This window comes from Leptopilina heterotoma, unplaced genomic scaffold (assembly GCF_015476425.1).
Source record: "Leptopilina heterotoma isolate Lh14 unplaced genomic scaffold, ASM1547642v1 Lhet_177, whole genome shotgun sequence".
Taxonomy (NCBI): domain Eukaryota; kingdom Metazoa; phylum Arthropoda; class Insecta; order Hymenoptera; family Figitidae; genus Leptopilina; species Leptopilina heterotoma.
Genome location: NW_025110893.1, coordinates 109,909 through 134,158, shown reverse-complemented (window position 1 = coordinate 134,158; position 24,250 = coordinate 109,909). Strand labels below are relative to the sequence as shown.

The following is a 24,250-nucleotide window of genomic DNA, read 5'->3' as shown; positions in this document are numbered from 1 at the left end:
GGTGGATCCAATATGGCGGTCATTTATTCAGAAATTGATTCATTTTACTTTAAAATTGTTATTTAGCGTCTTTTGGAGTCGCTGTTAACAAATCTAAATTCATACATTGAAAAATCAATATTTGCCAGACTAATTCAGAAATTATTAGGAAAATGTCTAAAAACCGCGGAGAGAGGGGGGGGGGGTATTTTTCAATAATGAATTTATTGTCAATCTGTCGAGAAACAACAATTAATTATTACTGGGATTCACCGTCGATGCGACGCCGACCCCTCCTTGTCCCATGTCCAGACACTGCACTTACAATTCCATTTTTACAATTTTTAAGAGAAATTTTAAGTGACGTGAAGCGTCTTACGACAACACCAAATCGAGAATGACATTTAATTGCCGTGTACTCGGCCAAAACAATGAATACTTTTCGTCTTCCTGGTGCTCTTGAATATTCGGAAATCACATCCGAATATATTCACCAGAAAGCACTTGCCCTGATGACTTCGAGTGAATTGAATAGATATTATGGTGGACCAAGTACTTTCCCATTGAACATTTCTCGATGAACTGGCAGGTTTTATTCAATTTAATTTCAATGTAATTTATTTTATTTAAATATCATTTCTTTATATACATGTAATTTATAAATAATTAAAATAATATATATTATTTAAAAATAAATCTTTAATAAATAACTTAGCTTATTTTGATGCAAAAATATTTCTCTAACTCTGTTTAAATGTCTATTGCTTCGAAATTTTTTCTTTTATTAAAGCTTAACTGTAGAACTACAAATATTACATATTTAGCTGATCTATTCAATAGTTGGAAATTTACCTTTTTAATTTCTTCAAATAAAATCTAATGTTATAAAATACTGTACGTTTTCTTCCTTTCAAGTTTTTAATGCAAATACATTTAAATTGAAGAAAACTGCTTGCTTTTTCAGGAAATTTTGATAAAGATTCGAAATTTTCAAGAGAAAAAATTTGTTTAAAAAAAAGAACATGTTTAATGTATTATGAGCTACTACTACTTTCTGATAGATCAGCATTTTTGAGAATTTTACCAGTACGTCTAACATTTTTCTTTTTAGCAGCAGATTTTTTCTTTGACTTACTAAATACTTCTATAGCGTGGAGTTTCTTCTTTTCTGCTTTAATTCGCGAACTTTCTCTCTGAGGTATGTACTCCTCATGTTTTTTATCAACAGTCACATCGGTTGATTGTGCTTTTTTGCCTTTGGTAGCCGGACTTTTTAGCTTTGAAGAATTGCCCTTGTTTTTAGAAATATTTTCAAGACGCTCTTGTTCTCCTAATTCTTTAACAAGAAGTAAAGAATCCGCTTCATCAGAATTTTTCCTCTCATTTTCTTCTACAGATTCCAATTCCATTCTACTAACAGCTGATTGAAGTCGTTTACTTAAATTTTGTTTGATGTTCTTGGGTGTCGTTCGCATTTGGAAGTACGCATCAATTCCTTTTTGACTCCTCTTTTCCGCCAACTTCTTCATTATGGGATTAATTTTCTCCTCGAATTTAAGTTTCGTCCAGCCAAATTTCCGTCGGGCGTGATCAAACAATAGATTTAGATTCGGCTTCCTCCAAGTGAAGTTCTCTTTGGACTCATCGACAGTTGGAAAAAGATATGCTTGTACGACAGCTTGACTTGGAAATCCCTCGGAAATTTGGAGATTTTTTAATTTATTTCGAAGACTTGATTCTGAAATTTTGCCAGACTTGAACCAATCTGAAAATTTAGTTAGTCCTTGAAGTAAGTTTTCTCCTTCGGCTGGGAAAGTGGAGAGAATTTCCATGGCTGTTACGGGTCCAACGCCTTTCAATCCTGATGTGTAATCGCTTCCGACTAATAGAGCAATTTGAATTAATTGCTGTCTGGCTAACTTGAAGTGGTGTTGAATATCGCACGATCGAAACTGCAAAACTGTTTTGTTATTGTTGAAAAAGTTTTTGTAAACGCACTTTGCTCCGAAAAGCCAAATATCCGAATCGTCTGTTATTGTTCCATCGGTGAGGTTTATTTGTTCCAGAAAAGCGCACTGAGCTTCTGCTTCCATTGGAGCAACAATGTAAGGGATTCCGAAAAGTCGGAGTAATTCTTGTGCTTCCATGGACATTTGTTCGGTCACGTTTACTGCCTGCCTTTCTAATTTTCCTATTTCTTCGCTCAACTCCATCCGTTCGTTGTCCAATATTCCCAGCGTTGCACTAATATCTGCTTCAGCGAAAGCCAAAGAAGGATTTCGTTCTGACGATCCAAAAGGTATTTTAGAACTAACGTCTGTATCTACATTTTCTTTTAGAGGCGCTGCATGGTAGGAAATGTTTTTGCTCTCACTGTTTCCTTCACCTTTTTTATCACTACAAATATCTTCGTTTTTCTCTTCACTCATAATTGTACTTTCTAACTTTTCCAATTTCTTTAAGCTGGTACTTTCCGATTCTTTGGCTTCTTCCGTAAAAATATCAGCAAACATATCATTTTCCAAGTTGCGAACAGGCTTAACAACTATATCAAAATTGTCTTTGACTTCATTAAAAGTGGAAATTGTTTCGAAAATCGAATTATCAACTTCAATAAAATCGTCAGAATCACTATTCTCTGAGGATATTTCTTGTACATTCGAATCATTTGCCCCTTCATCTGTTTTTACCACTTTTTTAAAAATTGCCTCGTTTGAAATTTCAATAACATTATTTTTATCTAACTCCCTTTTACAATCTACTGTAATAAATTCATTATCAGAATCATTACTCCCTGACTGATTTTGTACAAACGAACTTTTCGATTTTTCCTCAGTCACTTCTTTCGAAAATTCGATAGTATTCGAAATAGAAGTAGAAACATTTTCTTCCTTCTCTTCGCAGAAGTGCTCACTATCAGGTAAAATTTCTTCCCTAACATCAATAGTTTCTTGTTGATTTATTTTTGTATTTACATTATCAAGTTCAATATTTTTAACTTCATTCACACTGGCTTTAACTTTTTCCTTAACGGATTTCAATGGAAACTTTTTCTTCTTCTTCTTAGCCTTGGAATTTTTCTTTCTGCTTTGTTTAATAAAATTTAAAAATTCTTCTTCAGTTAAACAAGTAGACTCTAACATGTACTTTTTAACCTTTTCCATTGCTTTATTACTTTGACTACTCTTTTTCGAATTCAATGTTAAACCTATACTAACATCTGAATCCGAATCATCGCTTTCATCATTCTCATATTTGCTTTCAGGCGAAGATATTTCTTTAAATTCATCGTGACTAGAAGACATTTTTTCTGAAGAATTAGATGCATTTTCCTCTTGCACATTAACATCGTGTATAGAAATATTTCCAGTAATGTTATCAGTAGTCTGTTGATATATATTTTTATCTGTAAAAGACAGATTCTCATTAAATGATTTTAAAATACTGAAAATAGTTGTAAAATTCAAGTTTAAATTTTTGTGTTCATTTCAAAAAGATTTTGCTTTTCGACTGCAAGTTAAATATTTAGAAAAAATTTATATTACAATATTTCTAATACTAATTTAATCAGGGTAGCCACGCTTTTGCTCATTTCAAATTTTCAAAAATTTCAAATTCAAACTTTTTTGAAATTAAACAACTTACAAAAAATTATTATAAAACATGAAGATATTGATTTATAATAATTAAAAATGACCGACTTTAAATTAATTATTTTTAATAATTTTTGAAAATTATCAAATCCTTTTGTTTGCAATTCAATTTTACGAAATTTCATCGATTATTCGGAAATTCTGCAATCAAATATATATATATATATATATATATATATATATATATATATATATATATATATGTTAGAAAATAAAACTTCAAATAACTTAAAAAAATTAAATCTACACAATTTTCAGGTAAAAGTATGAAAAATTCAAACATTCAAAGATTATAATTTGAAACCTTTTCAAAATTCAATTATTTCTAAAAATTCACGCTATAATACTTTCTCTATAAATTTGAATTTGTAAAAATGTTTACTAATTGGAATTAGTGTCTGACTTTTTGCTTTTGAATTAGTAAATTTTACTATTAAATTAGTAGAAAAACGACTATTTATTAGTAAAATCTGCTAATTCAAAAAGCAAAAAGTCAGTCACTAATTCAAATTAGAAAAATTTTTACTAACTCAAATTTAGAGAGTTTAATATTCAATTATTATCCAAAATTTTAACTGAAATTCATAGTTGAATCAATTTTTATTAGAAAATTCTACGAGAATTCAATTGAGGGGCTGGATGCTATAATGTGTTACGCATCATGTTAAGTGAATGGCGCGTAACACATTATAGCATCCAGCCCCTCAATTATTTAAATACAAAAATAAATAATTTATTGAAGAATTGAATGTTTTTTAAAAATCAACTCTCATAAAGAATTTTATCAACAAATTTTTAAAATGGTAGGTATTCAAAATTCTTTTGACGAATTTTAATAACATTTTTAAGAATAATTTCATTTTTCGAGAAATTAGATTAAAATTGTATTAAAAATAATTGAATTTCTGTAAAAATTTGATTGAATTGAGAAAAGTTTTTCAAAATAATTGAAATTTTGCCAAAAATTTTATTAAAATTTTTGAAACATTCCAGGATTCCAGGATTCCGATCAAAATTCCCTGACTTTTCCAGGTATCCAGGTTTTGTGGCAACCCTGTTTAAATAAAATTTGATAGTATAAAAAGTTATTTACCATTGACAAAAATAACTCTAGATGAACTGTCAGAGGCAACTCTCAATCCTTTGTTATCATAATCTGATGTTTCGATTCCTTGTTCAGTTAAGAGTTTATCTAATTCTTCCAATGTTAAAGTTTTAGATCCTCCTATTTCCTTTTCTGCCTTCTCTAAAGACTCTTGAACGTGTCTACGTTTTAATAAACGATTCATCTGGTAAGTCGAAAAATCATTCAACACCTGAAGTGAAAATCATTTGTGAAACAATAAAACTAGAGATTATTATAATTAAACAGACATCCGTCTGTTTTAGTTCGAGCCCCGAGTATAAAAATTTAACGGACAGAATAGTTTTCAATGTTAAGAATTATAATTTTTTGATAGTAGTTACAAATAAAACTTACTGGTGGCATTTCGTGAATGCGACCCCAAGAGTTTTGTTTCCTTGTGTCCTTTAAATCAGTAAGAATATCGTATCTCACATCTGCGGGTAGACTTTTAAATTCCTCCGTATCAATATTCACACTATGGATATTTCCGATCCATTTAGATTGTTTTGTAGGACTAGACTCTTCAGAAGAATCAAAGTCAGATTCACTGTCAAAATCATAATCGTTTAGTTCAATTTTACTGGTACTTGGTTGTGCAGTTTCCGTGTATAAAGGATTCAGTTCAAAGGGAATGGCAACTGTGCTTTCAGGTTCTACTGACGAGGTGCTTTGCTTTTGTACAGCTTTCTTATCAGACGCATCACTTAAAGCAAAACGTTTTACCAAATTACTCATCAATTTCTGCTGTAAATTCTTTGCTTTATTGCCTGCAATTGACTTTAGTTTTCTGCGAGCAGCCTGAAATTATAAACAAATCCATTATAGGAATATTTCTCAAATTATAATTTTTAGGGTTTATTTATTTTGCACTACTCTTTCTTTTAATGTTCTAATAAAAAGCTGATATTGTATATTTTATTAAATTTAATTTAATTAACTGTATACTTTAACTTCAAAAATAATATATTATTGCAATATCACGAAGGACTAGCATTCAGGACAGTGTCAACCAAAAATATATAAAATAAAGGCGGTGTACTATTAGTTAATATTATTATAAGTAAAATCTTACAATTGTATTCTTTTTGAGAACTGGAACGCCCCCGTCGAATACAAAGACAGGTTTTATTTTGAAGTATAAAAGTTTGCATATTCTATTGAAAAGTCCAAGGAGATGGGCATTCTGCACAGAATCGCCTTTTCCATCCTTATAACCTTGCAAAACTTGATGTATCCATATTGAAACATCTGAAAGCATTAATATAATATTTAGACAATTATAACCATATAATCCTACATTGCAAAAAGCTCAATGTAAATGACTCCGAGACATTGCTTGCTGATAACTGTGGGCCAGTTTCAGCTTCACTATATTTTAACAATAAAAATTATATGCTTGACCAAATTAACTGTCTCAATCTCTTAAAATTTATTATTATTAGCCATTAAAATTTAATAATATTCCATGTAATCTGAAGTATTATAGACACATATAATATAATATAATTACCTATTGCTAGAACTTTTCCTTCTAATGTTTCAACTGCTGTTGGTTTACCTGCTGGATCCAACAATCGCCACAATCCTAAAACTCCCATATTTCAACCAATCCTGCAATGATTGTTGTCTTTTAATATATATGTTAGCAATAAGGCAAACAAACATATAATTATATGTATGCGATTAAGATTAAAGTGTAATTTAAATTCCTAATTTAAATGTGCAATTTCGACGATGCAAAAATGTGTGTAGATATACCAATAAAATTTATTTTTGGCTTTTTTTAAATAACTTTTTCAAAAAATAAAAAATACATTTTTTGAGTCTCAAAACTAAAGCATAAGTGTTAAAACAAGTGCTGTTGATAAAAAGGACATTTTAAAGGAAAATATATAAAATTTGTGGAAGAACATACTATCGGTTAATGACAGATGATGAATTAAAAATAACGAATTTAGTCAAAAGTCCGGGAAATAAAGAAAGAAAATTAATTAAGAATGTCGTTTTCGTTAGCTTTTTCATCTATTTAATAATATACCTAGTTATCTTTTTTAATAAATTTAAAAATTGTTTACTTTAGTACAAACATCGTTTTCATAATAAACATAAGGTTGTCTCCACAATATGTTTCTTATATCAAGATCTAATGGTGCACTCACACACGTTACTGTTTTATTCTGCTTTGGCCATAGAGATAGTATAAATAGAGTGGGGATGGTTTGCATGTATGCGTCCGCTTGATAGAAAGAGAAAGAAGACTTAACACCAGTAGGTGTCTCTCTTGCGCTGGAGCTCTTTGAAGGACAGATACTGGTGTTAAATCTTCTTTCTCCCTCCAACCCATTCTGTTTATGGCAGGACACTTCCCCCACACGCTGCCGCCTATACCTTCCCCACTCTATTTATAATATCTCTATGGCTTTGGCCGCTTTGGCTGTTCAAAGGGGTTGCATACATTTGTATCAGAATGAAAAGAGCAGAATGACTATTATGTCGAATTCACAAAGGTAGAATCTGTAACTTTACGAATTTGTTTTTATCGAATACAAAATTTAAGAAAATTATTTTCACGAATTATGAATTATAAATTATGAAAATAAAAATTATGTCAATGTTAATTCGTGAAAATAATTTTCTTAAATTTTGTATTCGATAAAAACAAATTCGTAAAGTTACAGATTCTACCTTTGTGAATTCGACATAATAGTCATTCTGCTCTTTTCATTCTGATACAAATGTATGCAACCCGTTCAAAGTGCTATTGTGAACTCAACCTAAAGGTGAGCTCACAATAGTACACAATAGTTTTGTGGACTCAACCTAAGGCCAAAGCAGAATAAGGCACATGCACGGAACGGCGGGATGATGATATCAGAATATGTCTAAATAACAATAAACCTGTGACCAATATATTTCTTAAATATTGAACATTGAAATGTTGAATATTTTATTTTTACGATTTTCAAACAAGATTATTAGTTGAAGTAAATAAGCCTCATTTTTGTAGTTTTCACCCACTTCAGAATCGTAAAAGCAACCATTTACCATGCAAAGTGTCATAAATTCAGTTAAAGGAACTGCTCTTGGTGTTGCAGAATATTTAACTCCAATATTAAAGGTTTGAAATTCTTTCTTTTTTATATACTTATACAGTTAAATAATATTAATGAAAACTTTACAGTTAATATCTATGAAAAAATTGTTTTATATCTATTTACGTATTTCACTGAATATATCAAATAAAAATTTGCACTCTAAATTAGGGTGATTTCATTTGAAAATTAAAATATTAAAAAAACAATTCTGTGAAGAACTTCGATAAAAAAATTGAAATCATTTTTTATTATACACAGAACGGTAACATTTTGAGGTTAGAAATACGCGAAGCTATGTAAATTGACAATATTGAGTAGAGCGACATTGTCAATGTCTAATCACAGCTGTGTGAATTTATCCTGATTGTCGTTTCTTATCCATTATTATACATAATTATCATTTATCGGAAATTTAAACTTAATCCTCGAATTATTATTTTACATAATTTTAAATTGATGAAAATTTTATTTCTTATAATTCTTATTATAACAAAAATATGAATTTTCAAGAAAAAATAGTTAAAACCTACAAAAATTTATTTGTTTATAAAACTTGCGTATATAATTCAAATTTTTTATCATATAGGGGAGAGTGCAGCAAACCAACCATACTAACGATTTTTTTACTCTTGTGACTAAATGAATCAACCGCGATTTCATTTTTCGGTGGCTATACTTCATCTTTTATTAATTAGTTGCTGTGTTAATTTTAAAAAATGTTGCAAACTGTCCATAGTTTGCCCCAACCTCTGGGGTTAACCGGCCACCTCCAAGGGACAAATCGACCAGTTAGGATTTTTATTTATAATATTGCATTATTTTGTATAATTTACAATACCAACAAACATAAAGAATCGAGTGTACAATGGTTGTAATAATGTAAATAATAATAATAATAATAATAATAATAATAATAATAATAATACAGGATTGAATTTTAATTAAATAAATAATTTTTTTTAATAACAAAACAAAAATGTTTGAAATTATCAGGGAAACAATATTAAAGGGTCTAATCATTTAAAAATCACCTGAGTTTTAGGGGGGACTGAGAGTCCTACACAATCCTGAAGAATTAAGAATTTTATTTTAATTTTCAAGTTGTAGTAGATCCACCCGAAACCTATCAGATTTTATCAAAATTTGGTGAAAAGTCGCCTGTGAGGAAATGGAATCTGGGCGCTAGCTGTGTTATGTCAGGGGAGCCCCGCTTAAAGCTAGCCTCTGACCAGAAACCTAACTCTGTCATGGTTAACTCGGGCTAACAAAAACATTTGTTTCTATTCCAAAACAGGAAAGCAAGTTCAAAGAAACTGGAGTTTTAACGCCGGAAGAGTTTGTCGCTGCAGGAGAACATCTTGTTCATCACTGTCCAACCTGGCAATGGGCTGTAGGTGATGTAGATAGAACTAAATCATATTTACCAAAGGATAAGCAATTTTTACTTACTCGTAATGTACCCTGCAGTCGTCGATGTAAACAGGTAAGTAATTTATATCCTCTTCAAAAATAAAATGCTGAGAATTACACAAACATCCGCCGGATAGTATAGCCTCGCATGAAATATTTGTTACTACTTTAGTAAGCATGAATAGATATTAAATTGACTTTAATTGATTGTTTTAATTTTTAAAAAATACAATTATATTTTATTAATGCAGATTGAGTACTGTGATGAATTGGAACAAATTATAGAAATTGATGATCTGGAAGGAGGTTGGGTGGATACTCATCACTATGATCCAAGTCTTGGAGGAATTGATGAAAAGGTTACGGATATGGCATTAGAAGAAACACCGCAACCTTCTTCTTCAAGAATTGATCTTGACACTGATGAAGATGATGAAGAAGCAGCCGATATGGAAGCATTCGAAGTTAGTGGAATGCTTGATGATCAAGATAAGGTAAATTCTAATTGGCATTTCTTTCTGTGAAATGTTTATGATGATTACGTATGCTTTTACTTTTTCAAAAGTAATGACTGTAAAATAAAAAAACAAATCTTTTCTCCTTAAATAATTAAAAAATATGTCCATAATGTAAACTGTAAATGTTTGTACGGTTTCAAAACAAATGGTTCAAAAACAAACCCTTTAGAAATATTTTATACGAGATGTTCATCTTGAGGTTGAAGTTTATTTTACAGTTAGTAATGGTTAATTTTATGAATTATTTACAGTACACTGAAGGAGTTGAAAAATCCACAAGAGAGGTCAGAGATTCTTTTCCGGAAGGGGAAATTATACATACCAGAACTTACGACTTGCACATCACCTACGATAAATATTATCAAACTCCTAGGCTGTGGTTATTTGGTTACGATGAGGTACTATCATTTTTTATTTATATTTTATATTATAATTATTGCTTCCTCCCATCGACATCATTTCAAATATTTGAAATTTAAATTTGATTTGTACATTAATGTACAAAGTAGGGAGATTCAACCGAATGTATTTATTTAACAAAGTCAACAATATTTTGAAATATTTGACTCATAATTTTGTTAGTAGTTTATGCTTCTTAGTTATAATATGCTTTTAGAATCGAAAACCGCTCAGTGTAGAACAAATGTACGAAGATGTGAGTCAAGACCACGCAAGAAAAACTGTTACAATGGAAATTCATCCACACATTCCAGGACCACCTATGGCATCTGTACATCCTTGCAGGTTTGCATTTATTTATATACATTTATATACATTTTTATGAATATAACTAGCAACAATTCGCGCGGCTAACTTCTTACATACTTTTTTAAAAACTATGTAAAAAATGTATATTAAAAAATTGAATTTAAAAATTTTTAATTCAAATTTTTTTTCATAAATATAAAATATGAATTGGAATATAGATTATTACTGTTATAACCAAAATAATCATATTCTGAGACAAAGGATTCAGGAAAAAGTCAGATATTTTTATTAAAAGTACTGGAAAAAAAAAAGTTTTAGAATTATTCATTAGAAAATTCTGAATTTTGGTGTCTTTTTTGTTTGCCTCATAAACTATGAAATCACCACGGATTCTAATACAAAACCATCAATTTTTCCTATTTCTGACAATAATTTCATTTTAAATAACTTTTATTCCAAATAACTAATTGTTGAACAACTATCATAAAATTATTACTTAGAAATTATTTAATGAAAATTTTACTTAAATATTCAAAAATTAATTCAATTTTAAAAGAGTTGCGTTATAATATTCATAAATACATGAACTTCAAAAAGGTTTTAATTTGAAATTTTATAAAATTTCAATTTTTAATGAATTTAATTAGAAATTTTTAAAAACTTAGATTTTTGCAAAATGTTAATAATTCAAATTTTTCTTGAAATTAGTTAATTTTTTTGTCAATTTATAATTAATTAATTATTAAAAATAATGGATTTATAGAAAAATTTTAGTTAAAAACATTTAAAAAATAGGTATTTCTTAATCATAATTTTTAACAATTAACAATTTTCTAATATTTTTAATAAATAAAAAGGAAAGAAATTTCAGTCAAACGAAATTTGTTATAAAAAAGCATATAAAAACAAAATTTATTTGTTAATCATAATTTTTTTTAATTTTCTAGGATTTTCTAAAATATCTCAAAAAAATTTTTTCATCAATTTTTAAAAAAATTGATTTTTGTATTTTTTCAAATAACTTTTTTCTTCATTGAAATTTTAATTGATTCGTGTGAAATTTATATTTCTGAAAAAAAAACGAATCGACTGATGTTTATAAAGTATATATTTTATCAATATTTATAAAATTAATCGTTATTTTTATTTTTAACAAAAGTTATAAAGTTTTAATTTCACCAATTAGATGAAACAGTTTGAAAATTATATTCATGTCATGGATTTTTTTTATTGTTTTTTTAAGAAGAAATTTGTTTATTATATTGAGGAAGCTAAATGGTCATGAAATGAACAACTTGTTTTTGCTCTAAATTCCTAATAATAATTATTGGAAATCTGATTTTATGTTCGTATCATCGACGCTTTTCTCGTTTTATTATTCATGTTAATTTTTTGTATTTTTTTGAACTCCTATTAAAAATAATTAAAGTGTGAATTACATAAATATTTGTATTGTTTCAGGCATGCAGAAGTGATGAAGAAAATTATAGAAACAGTAATGGAAGGAGGAAGGGAACTTGGCGTCCACATGTATTTAATAATATTTCTTAAATTTGTCCAATCTGTTATTCCTACAATTGAATACGACTATACTCAGAATTTTATGTTACCTACCTCATCCTAAAAATGTAGATGCTAATAGAAAACTTACTTGCAAATTACAATAATATAAATAGTGTTATTAAATTTTGTTATTTTAAAGAAAATTTTATTAAATTCCAAAATTTTACTAATGAATTTAAAAACTTTTTTTTTCCTTATGCATGCAAGACTTATCTACTTACAGTAATATGTATAAGTTAGTCACAGTCATGTAATAGAATTAGTAATTATCATATTCATGATTTCATTAATAAATAAAGGTAAGGCCCTCTCTCTGTCACATATTTTACATGTAGACGCAAAGTTCGTAAACAATTTTTTAAGAGCATGATTAACACCAGCTTCAAAGCCATTGCTCTCTTATTCATTTTTATATTAATGAAAAATAATGTTAATTGTAAGCGACTGTATAGTCAAAAAAAAAAATTATTTTTAAAGTAATGTTTGTTGTTTTGTAAAGAAATTTTTTTAAATGTGAAAATCAAATATTATGTGTACTACTCAGCTTATAAATAAATAATATAAAAATCATTTCTGTGAATTTTTAAATTTTGTGCTACATACTTATGAATATTTTTTCTACTACATATTTATTTCAATCATTATTATTATTATGGCGGACAAATAAATTTAAAACTTCAATTACGCTCATGAAAATTATTACTCGGGGCTTTTTGGGGTCGCTAATAATACAACTAATGTTAGTTTTTTAAATGAAACTTTTTCAAAATTAAAAATGGCGGACAAAAAAAATTTTTTAATTTTATTCGAGAATTTTAATTTTTGTTTTTGACGAAACAGTTTTAAAATACCTTTTTTATTTGGATTTTCATATATTTATATACAAAATTAAACTTAAACAAATTTAAAAAAATATTATTTTTTCTATTTTTAATCGAAATATATATCTTTTATTTTAAAATACGCAAAAATATATACTTATTTATAGAAAAAAGTGATAAAAATTTAGTTTTGCTGCTAAACATTTTCAGATAAATTTTTAGCATTTGATTCTTGCTCTTCTATGTAAGTGCGCATAATAACACACTTAGTCATATTACAAGAACAGGGTATTTCATGTTCTACTTCGTCAGCTTCCAACATAGTCAACTCCATATTGTAAAATCTAGAATTCGATTTGCTTCTATTTAAAGTTAATTTAAATGCCAATGGATCACTTTCACATAGTTCGATTTCATTTGGTAAAACTATAACCGATTGTTTCCAATGAGTTGGTTCACATGACGGTGAAGTAGATAATTCAGAACCATCTGGAAATTCCACTACGAACCATATACAAATACCTTGACACTTTCCGTCCTTTTTACAAATTGCGACAGTATTATCTCCTGACAATAAGTTAAGGTCTTCAACTGTAACGTCATATAAATTTAACCACATTAAAAGATTGCCGTAGCTTAACAGATGTTGATTCTCTACAATTGATACTTCTGGTTTTAACGATTTTACTCGTCTATGTTCTATCCCAACGCACCTACAATGTTATATCTTTAATTAAACGTTTCTTCATTTTAAAATATGTTTGTAAATAAAACCAGACTTTCGTCTATAAATTGCTTAGAACTTGCCACAAAAATTTAATTTTCTTTTCTCTGATTTTCAGACAAAATTTTAACTTTTTTCCTGACCCTAAAGAATATTCTGATTCGCATTAAAAATAATTCAACAAAAAAATTTTCCGATACATTTTTTTGTGAATTTCTTTAATATTGTAAAATTATTCGAAAATATCAATAACTTAACTCTCTTTTTAATCATTATTATTTTTTTATAGGAAAAAAGATTTGAAATTCAATAACCATGAACCACTCCGAGCCTTCGACTCGGAGTCATTCATTTCTTCATGTTTTATAATAATTAAAGTTAACCAAGTGATAAAATAATTATTTTATATTATATTTAAAACTATTGTTACTGTAACTTATTCTTTAAAATTAGTTTCATCGAATCAATTCAATTATTATTTTCTAAAATTTTTAAATAAAATTCTTCTTTAAATCAATTATTTTTAATAATTTATGATAAAGTTCTTTTAATTTGAAACTTTTACAAAATTCAATGATTTCTAAAAATTGCAATTATTAGTAACTTCTTCAAAATTCAATTATTAACTAAATTTTAAATAAAATTCATTTCTAAATCAATTTTTTTTGGACAATTCTATGAGAATTGAGTTATTTAAAAACAAGCATAAAAAATTAATTGAATAAATAAATGATTATTAAAATTTGAATTCTTATACATAATTCTATCAATAAATTTTTAATTAATTGAATTCTTTCAACGAATTTTAATAACATTTTTGAGAATAATTACATTTTTCAAGCAATTCGATTAAAATTTTATTAAAAATAATTAAAATTCTGTAATGCGTTTTATTATTTATAAAAATAATAGAGGTGTGCAAAATGCTCGAAGCTCGATCGGGTATTTTCGAGCCGAGCCGAGTTTTATAAAAAGCTCGAATAATTTCGGGTACTCGAAAATTTCGAGTACTTGAGTGAATTCGGGTACTCGAAAATTTGACGAGAATTTTTTTTCAATTTTTGAAAATAATTGAATTTCTAGAAAGAATTTTAATCTTTATTAAGATAGTTAAATTTTTTCAAATAATTGCGCATTAAAATTTTTAAAATTGAAACTAATTTCAACAGAATTGAAATTAAAGTTTTTTGTATAAATTTTATAATTAATAACTTTATGGCAATTCTTCAGTAAAATTAAGTTATTTAAAATAAATTATTATCAGAAATATAAAAAATTGAAGGGTTTTTTTAGTATTCGTGGTAATTTCATAGTTTATGAGGCAAACAAAACAGATACAAAAATTCAGAATTTTCTTATAAATTCTAAACATTTAATTTTTTCCAGTACTTTTAATAAAAAACCCTGACTTTTTCCTGACCTGCTTAAGTTATAATTTTCATAAATTTGAGAAGAAGTTTCAAGCAATGTAAAGACAAAAGCTAAAATGTATTAGAAAGTACTATTATGAGTATTAATTAAAAACAAACTTACCTCATTTTAACACCACAAATATCGTCCCAAAAATCAAAAAATGATGGCAATTCACAAGGTGCTGCATACAATTTAGCAATACTTGGAAATAAAAGTCCATTTTCCTTAAGAAAATGATCTCTGGCAAAAATAACAGAATCAAGCATTCCTTCGTGTATTAAATAAAAACCCATCCATTCAGATACAATAATATCTACTTTGTCAATTGAATTTAATTCAACATCTTCAATACAACTTTCAATTACTTCAATAACATCACTAAAATCATTTTCAATAACAACTTCTTTAGCAATTTTAGCAAGTTGACTAGCTTCTATTGCATAAACTGTTTTTGCACCAGCTTGGGCACAAAACACTGATAATATGCCTGAAATTACAAAATTTTTCTTACTTTCTATATTAAATTATTAAATTATTAAATTATAAAGAGAACTCCATTCCGTTAATTTTTTTTTGTAATTTCAACTCAAAGGTCTATTTTTCGATTTTTACTTATTTTTTAGAAAACGGAAGTTTTTGATTCCTGCAACGTACCTGTTCCTGCACCAACATCCATAACAGTCTTATCTTTAAATTTATCTTTACTAGCAAAAATTGCATTCTTATATGAATGTATTCGAGATTTATCATTTAGCATTAACTGATGAACCTGTAAAAAAAGAATTCATAAAACAAGTATAAATAATTCGAAATTTTTAAGTGACAAAAGTAAATATAAATTCAACTATTGTTTTCTATGGTAAACCTTATGAATTATTTTTTTCAAATAATTCAATTCTTTTTGGAAAATTTTAATAAAAAAGTAGTTATTATAAATCATTGAATTGAGGAAAATTTTTGAAAATAATTGAATTTTGGAGATGAATTTTATTATTTATAAAAATAATTGAAATATTGACGAAAATGTTAAAAAGAAATTTTGAACATATAATAATAGAATTTCTGCGAAGAAGTTTATTACTTTTGAAAATAATTGAATTTATGAAATCTTTTATAATTTCTCAAAAATTCAATTTTTTATGGTTTTAACTCAAATTCTTCGCACAAACTCATTTATTTTTAGTAATTAATTAAATATATATTAAGAAATTTAACTAATTTTATAAGAATTTGAATTATTGAAATTTTAAAAAAATCTACGTAATTTCTTTCAAATTTCTAATTAAATTCATTCAAAACTTAAAACATTATAAAATTTCAAATTGAAACCATTTGAAATTTATTTATTTATTTATGTGAATTTTAAACGCAACTCTTTTATAATTCAATTAATTTTGAAATATTTAAGTAAAATTATTCATTAAATAATTTCTAAGTAATAATTTTATGATAGTTCTTCAAAAATTAAGTTATTTATGAAGAAATTATTGTCACAAATATACTTACATCAAAATCTTCATAACTCTTAAAATATTTCGCATTATCTTGTTGAAAGTCACAATTATTGCTCATTTTTATTTTTGTGCAAAAATGATTCCAGGTTTTTAAAATTTATTTGTTTTGTTACAGTATACATTAGACACCACGTGCGTTTATAAGGTTATTCGAGTTGGGTGGGGGAAATTCAAGATAATAGATATCAAGAAAATGTAAGGGACAGAATTTCGATTAAATTAAATTTTTACACCTAAGTTTGTTAAGATTTCATGTGTTTCATTTTTTAGGAACTATTCTTTGCAAAAATAAAATAATTAAAAAAAATTGATTTTTATTATTGCAAAAAATAGAATATAAAATTAGAAAAAGTTTAAGTTCAATACACAATAGCTTTGCGAAAGTCGTTCGCGAACGCAAGGTATGGGTTGGAAAAGGATAGAGATATTATGGCCTTTCTTCAATAGTTTCTAAATGTCTGCGTCAAGGGCCAGTCCGTCGGCGTGAGGTTGAGTCCACAATAGCAACTTGAACGGAACGTAAATTACGTTCCGTCCAATGTGCTATTGTGGACTCAATCTAAACGTTGGACTGTCGAAAGACACGTTTAAGGACCATTACCATGGCAACGTTGCTAAGGTGTCAAAATGTCTAATCTTAATCAAGAGTTAAATGAATATCTTCTAAATAATAAAAATGAGAAACAATTCAAAATATCAATTCCTTCAGTGAAAATACCTAAACCACAGTTAGGAAAATGGTTTAGGAAGGAGGTGGAAGAAGAGAGTGTTAAAACTGCTTGCTGTCCTACTTTGGTTAGTTATGTGATAACCTAAAAGTTTAATACGTGTGACTTTCAAACAACTCATTTTCTAGAATATTTCTAAAGTTACAATAAAAAATATGTTGAAAAATGTAACACGGTTCTAACAAATCACTAAAAGGCTAAAGAAGTTTTGCTTTTAAGTAATTATATTTACCTAAATAGGTACAACAATAAAGACAAAATAGTAATAAAAAACGTTTTGTTGTTATTTCGTCTATATTGATGATCTATATTTACGGATCGTAGAGAAGAGCATGTAGCGCACTTGAAGAGCAAGTTTTCAAAAGCTGATAGATTTATTCTTCAAAGAATGGGGATACACATAAATTAAATATTTTAAAGGCCCCACAAATCCATCTGTCACTTTTAAATTTAAGAAAAAGTGCCAAGTGTATTATTTAAAATATTAAAGCGGGCTAAATAATGACTGATAAATTATTTGGCCTGTCAATCACAAGTTATTTACGTGAAATCGACAGGTAATGTATATTTCAACTTTTCTGAACTAATTCTTTGTGTTTTTAAAGTTATTAAGATAAATTATTAAAAATATTTATAAATATAATAACAAAAGTGTTTGAAAGATGTGTTTTACAATTTGCGGAGAAAATACGACAAAGAGGAATTTTTATATATGAAATAAAAAACTTTGAAAGAAATCATGTAATACTATTAAATTTTGATTAATTTTTTTTATATTTGATATAAATCTATATTAATAGTATTTTTGATTTATTTCTTGTATAATTGAAAAAATTTCCAAATATCTGAGATAAAGTAATTAAAAATAATTTTTGGAAAATATTTAAAAATATTCAATTTTAAAGAATTTTAATTACAAATATAAAACTAAATACATATACAATTTCAAATCTTGAAATTTCATTTTATCTAAAAATTACAATTATTGCAATTTTTACAAAATTTAATTATTTGTATAATATAATTTTTTTACATTTTCTTTATGATGAGAATAATTTCTTTACGAGGCTTTTATACACTGAGAAAAAAATGCTATCGAATCAATGACATATTTATTTGTCGCAATAAACGGCATATTCAATATCGCATCGTTCGAATGCAAATACTGTTGGTTTAATAACATGTGCCAAGTGTTTGTGTGATGTTTGTGCAATTACTTTTAATTTGTACTAATTGTCGACTTCTGTGTATTGTTAAAATGCAATTTCTTGAATCTCGGATCCGACATTGCTGACATGACATTGACTGATGTTGTTTTGCTCCACTGACCCAAAACGTGAAGACACAGAATCCAGTAATAAGGGGTGAATTAAAGTGGATTGGCATTTTTATTCCCTTAAATTTCAAACCAATTCCCTTTTTGGCCGCAATCTTAATGAATTCCTTTTCTATTGTTAAGTTGTTCATCTCTATCCAATTCAATTCTCTGTAACCACATGAACAGAATTTGAATCCCCTTTAATGCCCTTTAAAGAATTCAACACGGAAAAACCTTTGAGAAGTCTGTCTTCCCACTGTCACAATCACAATATTTCGCTTCTCACTGCATGGAAAGTCTGATCGCCCGCCACTGGGTGCGTAGCGTTACCGTTAACCGTTTTCGATAGACAAACTTCCCAAAAAGTTAAGATTCTGGTCACATGGTTATGGAGAATTCAGTTGGATAGAAATGAACAACTTAACAATAGAAAAGGAATTCATTAAGATTGCAGACAAAAACGGAATTGGTTTGGAGTTTAAGGGCATAAAAGTGTCAACCCACTTTAATTCCCCCTTATTATTTAATACTACGTTTGTGTTTTTAAGCATTCTGATGCAGTTAACGTGGGAAGCGAATCGGGCATATATAACAAAATACACCCCACTTTTCTTAATTGGAAAGTAAAATTCCAAATGAAACAAAACTAATTTAGAAAAATCGATGTCTTTTAGAACATATCATTTTATTAAATTATTGTGATATTTAAAGTTATTCGAATCTCAATACAAAAGAAAAATTTTTTTAATCAGCTGTTAAGCTAAAATTCATCAGTAAGTCTCAGAATATTTATATATTTATATGTTCTGTTTACCAGTGCAAATACTAAGAGACCAGTTTCGAGCAGATGATCAATCATTGTTCAAATTTAGAAGAAAAAAATGATGAGACTTAAAGTTAAGTGTGGCATCAAGTTAAATCTTTGGTAATTTGTAGAGGTGTGCAAAAAGCTCGAATAGCATGGTCGAGCTCGAGCCGGGCTCGATACTCGAGCATTATAAATTTTTTAGTTACTCTAAAATATTTGAGTGCTCCAAAAATTCAAGTGCTCAAAATTATTTTAGCTTTTATACTGCATGTGTCGGATGGAATTTGGTTCAAGTTTGGATTGATTCTGCTCAGCTCTGCTAGAAAATCGAAAAGCTTGAAATACTCGATCGAGCTTTTTGCACACCTATAGTAATTTGTTTTATGTCTCAACATTTCAAAGTACATATACTTTTCAATGGAGGATAAAAGAAGTATATTACGTGCTGACAGATAAGACCTGGATCAAAGAATTCATCCGCTGCGCGGATAGCAAAAAAAAAAAAAAAAAATACCAGTCATTTTTTTAATGTGATGCTTGAAAATTTGTTCTGGTCACAAAGGCATATAGCAAATGTGGTTATACCTTTACATCTGAACAAAATTTCATTGTGACTGTGTATCTTAAATTAACAAGTTTTTTCAAGTCATCATAGCAAGATGCTGAGATCAAAGAGTTGAGAAGGTCTCATTATCAATGTATATTTAAATATTTATTGATTTCTATGAAAAATATTTGAGTTTATTTTTATATTTTTTACAAATACTTTTGCCAAATATTTGACGATCATTTATTTCAAATGTTCAGTCATTCTTAGCGCTAAACATATAATTTAAATTTTCATATTTAACATTTGGGACATTCCATATAAAAACCCAGTAAGAAAAAGTATTCAGCTGAGAAAAATTTTATTGTCAGGAACTTACGGTGAATATGGTTCGGCTTAGGAGCAATTATCCTAATACTGTTTTCATGCCAAACCGTATTCGCCTTAAGTTACCACCAATACAATTTTGGATAATATTTTTCAAACGGCTCAATTCATGTGGATGAAAATTATTCTGAAGTTTGGTTTCAATTAAAGTCATTTTTAAGAGCTTTAATTTCTTTTTATTAAAATGAATTAAAGTATCAACAATATTTACGTTGTAAAAGGGATTCAATTGATATTAAACAAAATTAAATGGATTTCAACTTAAACCAACCTATAGTCCTGGAACTAGCGACCACTATATAAACTATATTTCCTACAATAGTGAATGAATATTTTTATTGACAAAACCGATTATTAGAAATGTTACAAATTTATTTCACTTAAGCGCTTAAATATGTACATATATGAAATGAGATAACTTTTTCGATTTTTTACGTGTCTAACCCTTTGCCAGCCGTGCTTTGCCCCACTCCACTATACTGCCAGACGTGCATTTATTGTATTTATATAAATGTAAATTTTCGATTTACGAAGGTTTTAATTGTTATGAAATGAGCAAAAGTTACCTACATTAGTTTCCTCTAAAATTTGTACAATGTCTGATTGTCCACTCCAACAATGGTCTTATGATAAGCACAGGCAGACTTTACGGAGACAATAGAAATCAATGAAGGTATAAATATTTTATGTACTATTAAATATAAGAAAGAAACTTAATAAATTCTTTTTTTAGAGGCCATGACTAAAGTGAGCAGAACTGTTAATATTAAGAAAATTTCCTAACGTGAGGGATGGGTTGCCCAATGCAATAATAGAGAAAAAAGAAAACAGTACGTAAAACATTAAATTCATAACAATGCTGTTCTTTTCTTTCTTAATATGTAAATATTTTAATTTATGTTTTAGAATGTTGACTCAAGGAGTAAAAACATAATGGAAAAGACATGCATACATCAGTTATTGAGGACAGTTTAAAAAAAAGTTGTAGGCTTCCCCGTAAAATTACTAGGTAATGCTGTTTTATTATTGTCGAAATATTGACAAGTAATATTTTCGCAATATTACTAAATTACTAGACAGATTTTTTGCCAAGCCTTGGCTTAGGACTGGCACAGCACTTAGTTGTTTAATTTTAATCGTTATTTCTTTCGTTTTTAATTTTTATATATTATGATTACTTTTGTACAACCTTTTTTATTATTCTATTTTTGTTAAAATATATCTTCTTTCGAAGGTTTAATTTATGTCTCATTATTGACTATTCCTAACCACATTGTACTTTTGAAAGTTTAAGTACTTCACTGAACACTGTATAGCGCCCTGTCTTATCAGTGTTGTAACTTTCTCAGAACGTCAAATATCTTAAAATCGCTTTATCCACATGTTATGCACATATTATTATAGATGTGATTTATGAAAAAAGTATTGGATCACCTTGCACTGGCTCAAAAAAGATTATATAGAGAAGAAAATATGAATCGTTTCTTTTTTAAAATTAAAGTTGAAATATTTTAGTACCTATGGTTTTCTGAAAGTTCCATTTTTATTTAGTCCCAAAATGTTCAAGTGAAAAGTGATCCACTACGCCACGGGCCCCCCTAATTTTTTTATATTCTCAATTTCAAGTGACTAATGAAAGATTTTTTCTTACATTTTAGACCAGATTCCAACGACTCACAGCATTCGCTTTCTGCTTTTTTACGGGAATAATTTGTTTTATTTTGTCTGCTATCTATATACCTGTACTGCTACTTAAGGCGAGAAAATTTGCACTTTGTTATTCTCTAGGAAGCTTCTTTTTTATTCTAAGGTAAGGCATCAGTTTTTTAATAGAATATTTAAAGTAGATCATGATATGTATACAAAGGGTGACTGCACCAGTGGTGAATCAATTAAGTGCCCCAAGTTTCTTACTTTGACAACTCATTGATTGTTTTTAGACAAATTTTAAGCGGTAATTTATAGTAAGAAACTGTAAAGAAGAATATTATGCAGAAACACTTGTATATAGCTAGATAAGTTTAAGACAGGTGTATAACAAAGAAATGAAATAATAAGAAATTTAACACAATTCCTAAGGAAACCCCTTGTTGCCTGTCACCACAATAGTAATTAATGACGCTTTAAACTTAAAAAATTTTTTAAATTGCAATTATTGACCGTACACCTCCCTTAACAATTACCGATACTCAAAGTTTATTTAAATACAAACGCAAAAGCATAAATGAACATTTTTCTGTCAGTTGATCCACCACTGGTGCAACTACCCTATGTCGTAGGTAAAAAGAAGAGTCAGCCGGTTAGCTTTGCACCTAGGCGACTAGCTAACTGGCGCCAAGTAGACAAATATTCTTGACAATTACCTAGCCTTTTTCATTTCTCCCCATTCACCCCATTACTCTCTCTCTCTCTCACGCACGCACCATTTTTCATCCCTTGCAGCGTTGCAACCACTGAGATGGCAGCAACGCCAAATTTTTTTAATGTAGGCAGTTGTCTCTTTGACTAAAACATTTCAGGCGAATAGATAATAATATAAAACTTCCCACGCATCTAAGACCTTAGAAGAATATTTCACTTTCTTATTTTTAATTATCTTATTCTACACCTTATTTTAATATGTATATTTAAACATTCGAAGTAAACGGAATAAGAATAAGAAGTCAAAAAAGTATTAAACAATTTAAATATATTAAGTATATCCGTTTTTTAAATGATAAATGAGAAAGTGTAAATTTTTTTCAGATCTTATATGAGTTAGAAGCAGCTTTATATTCTCTATTGGTCTAAAACGATTTAGGCTTTTTAGGCCTAGCAAGTTTGCTGACTGACGGATTTTGTTAGGGAAATAGACGAAGACAAGTATAATTATCAAGCATATTTGTCTATTTGGCTCCAATTAGCGCAAATTAGCGCCGGTTGATTCTTCTATGGTGTAAGTCGTGAAACTTGGATCAGAAAATTTCGGAAAATTAAAACATACTTTTGCAACAAAAAATAATTTTTAAAAATCAAATAAATACAATATTAAATATTTTTCTTGAATATTTCATGTATAGGTATCTATAAAATTTATATATTTTACTCAACCACTTTTGATATCTTAAAACTATTAATTTTAAGAAATTTTCTGATCTTAAGAAAAGAATGCAAAATTACTATTTTTTGTATCTATTAGATGATATTAATTTATTTTATTAGCTTTTAGGAAAAAATAGAGAAAATTTGTATTCTTTTTCTTTTCTACGTTTAACGCTTTTTACACTATAATGAAAAAAGGGGCGTCCACTCAATTATGGACGGTAGTGTACGTAAATTATAGTTAACAACAATTAATTATTAGTTGAAATCAATTTTATTCTGGAATCTTTTTATATGATATAGCTTATTTTTAATTAAAATTTGTGGGTTTGCTTCTACATAGATTGACTAAAGGAATATAAAATAAAACAAATTGTTAATGGCAGTCACTTTTGTACCTTAAAAATGTCTATATATACTTTAATATTATTGTATTTATTAACCAAAATATGTGTTGCAGTTTTTGCTTTTTATGGGGCCCAATGAACTATATGAAGTCGCTTTCCACACCAGAAAGAAGATGTTTTAGTATATCTTATTTTGCATCGTTATTTGGCACACTGTATTTTTCTCTGCATTTACAATCGACTCCTTTAACTGTTTTGTGCGCGATTTTTCAACTGATTGCGATGGTATCATTCGCATTTAGTCACATTCCAGGAGGCGTTACAGGCCTTATGTTTTTTACAAAAATGTTCAAATCGTCCGTTAATTCTTCGTTACTTGTGTAATGTTAAATTGTTTATTGTCATAAATTATTCTACTATACAGTGTGTAAAGAAATTTTAATAAATAAATTAAATTTTATGTATTTATTGTGATTACTTTCCTAACATTCTGTCGGTTAGATTTGAATG

General features: G+C 27.9%; 4 protein-coding genes across 6 annotated transcripts; 2 read left to right on the top strand and 2 right to left on the bottom strand.

The window, feature by feature from the left end:
• Positions 1-602: 602 nt before the first annotated feature.
• On the bottom strand, positions 603-6,932 carry LOC122499841 (DNA excision repair protein ERCC-5). 3 transcript variants are annotated; one of them, XM_043608368.1, is made up of 6 exons: positions 6,834-6,932; positions 6,269-6,369; positions 5,831-6,006; positions 5,113-5,556; positions 4,726-4,948; positions 603-3,385 (listed from the first exon to the last, which is right to left on the bottom strand). In XM_043608368.1, exons 2-6 carry the CDS (start codon positions 6,354-6,356, stop codon positions 1,014-1,016), a joined length of 3,303 nt encoding a protein of 1,100 aa, XP_043464303.1. In that variant the 5' UTR covers positions 6,357-6,369; positions 6,834-6,932; the 3' UTR covers positions 603-1,013. The 3 variants fall into 3 exon arrangements, with proteins under 3 accessions (XP_043464303.1, XP_043464302.1, XP_043464304.1); XM_043608367.1 differs by having other exon boundaries at positions 6,674-6,884; XM_043608369.1 differs by having other exon boundaries at positions 6,797-6,878.
• A 646-nt stretch (positions 6,933-7,578) lies between these two features.
• LOC122499793 (ubiquitin-like-conjugating enzyme ATG3) lies at positions 7,579-12,622 on the top strand. The gene is made up of 6 exons (XM_043608304.1): positions 7,579-7,876; positions 9,148-9,336; positions 9,515-9,757; positions 10,033-10,179; positions 10,398-10,525; positions 11,951-12,622. Exons 1-6 carry the CDS (start codon positions 7,805-7,807, stop codon positions 12,111-12,113), a joined length of 942 nt encoding a protein of 313 aa, XP_043464239.1. The 5' UTR covers positions 7,579-7,804; the 3' UTR covers positions 12,114-12,622.
• A 397-nt stretch (positions 12,623-13,019) lies between these two features.
• On the bottom strand, positions 13,020-16,896 carry LOC122499791 (protein arginine N-methyltransferase 6). Its single transcript, XM_043608302.1, has 4 exons — positions 16,517-16,896; positions 15,665-15,779; positions 15,131-15,497; positions 13,020-13,586 (listed from the first exon to the last, which is right to left on the bottom strand). The coding sequence occupies exons 1-4, from the start codon at positions 16,580-16,582 to the stop codon at positions 13,070-13,072; spliced, it is 1,065 nt and encodes a 354-aa protein (XP_043464237.1). The 5' UTR covers positions 16,583-16,896; the 3' UTR covers positions 13,020-13,069.
• A 212-nt stretch (positions 16,897-17,108) lies between these two features.
• LOC122499792 (protein transport protein SFT2) lies at positions 17,109-24,204 on the top strand. The gene is made up of 3 exons (XM_043608303.1): positions 17,109-17,319; positions 21,971-22,122; positions 23,854-24,204. The coding sequence occupies exons 1-3, from the start codon at positions 17,152-17,154 to the stop codon at positions 24,122-24,124; spliced, it is 591 nt and encodes a 196-aa protein (XP_043464238.1). The 5' UTR covers positions 17,109-17,151; the 3' UTR covers positions 24,125-24,204.
• The last annotated feature ends 46 nt before the right edge of the window (positions 24,205-24,250 follow it).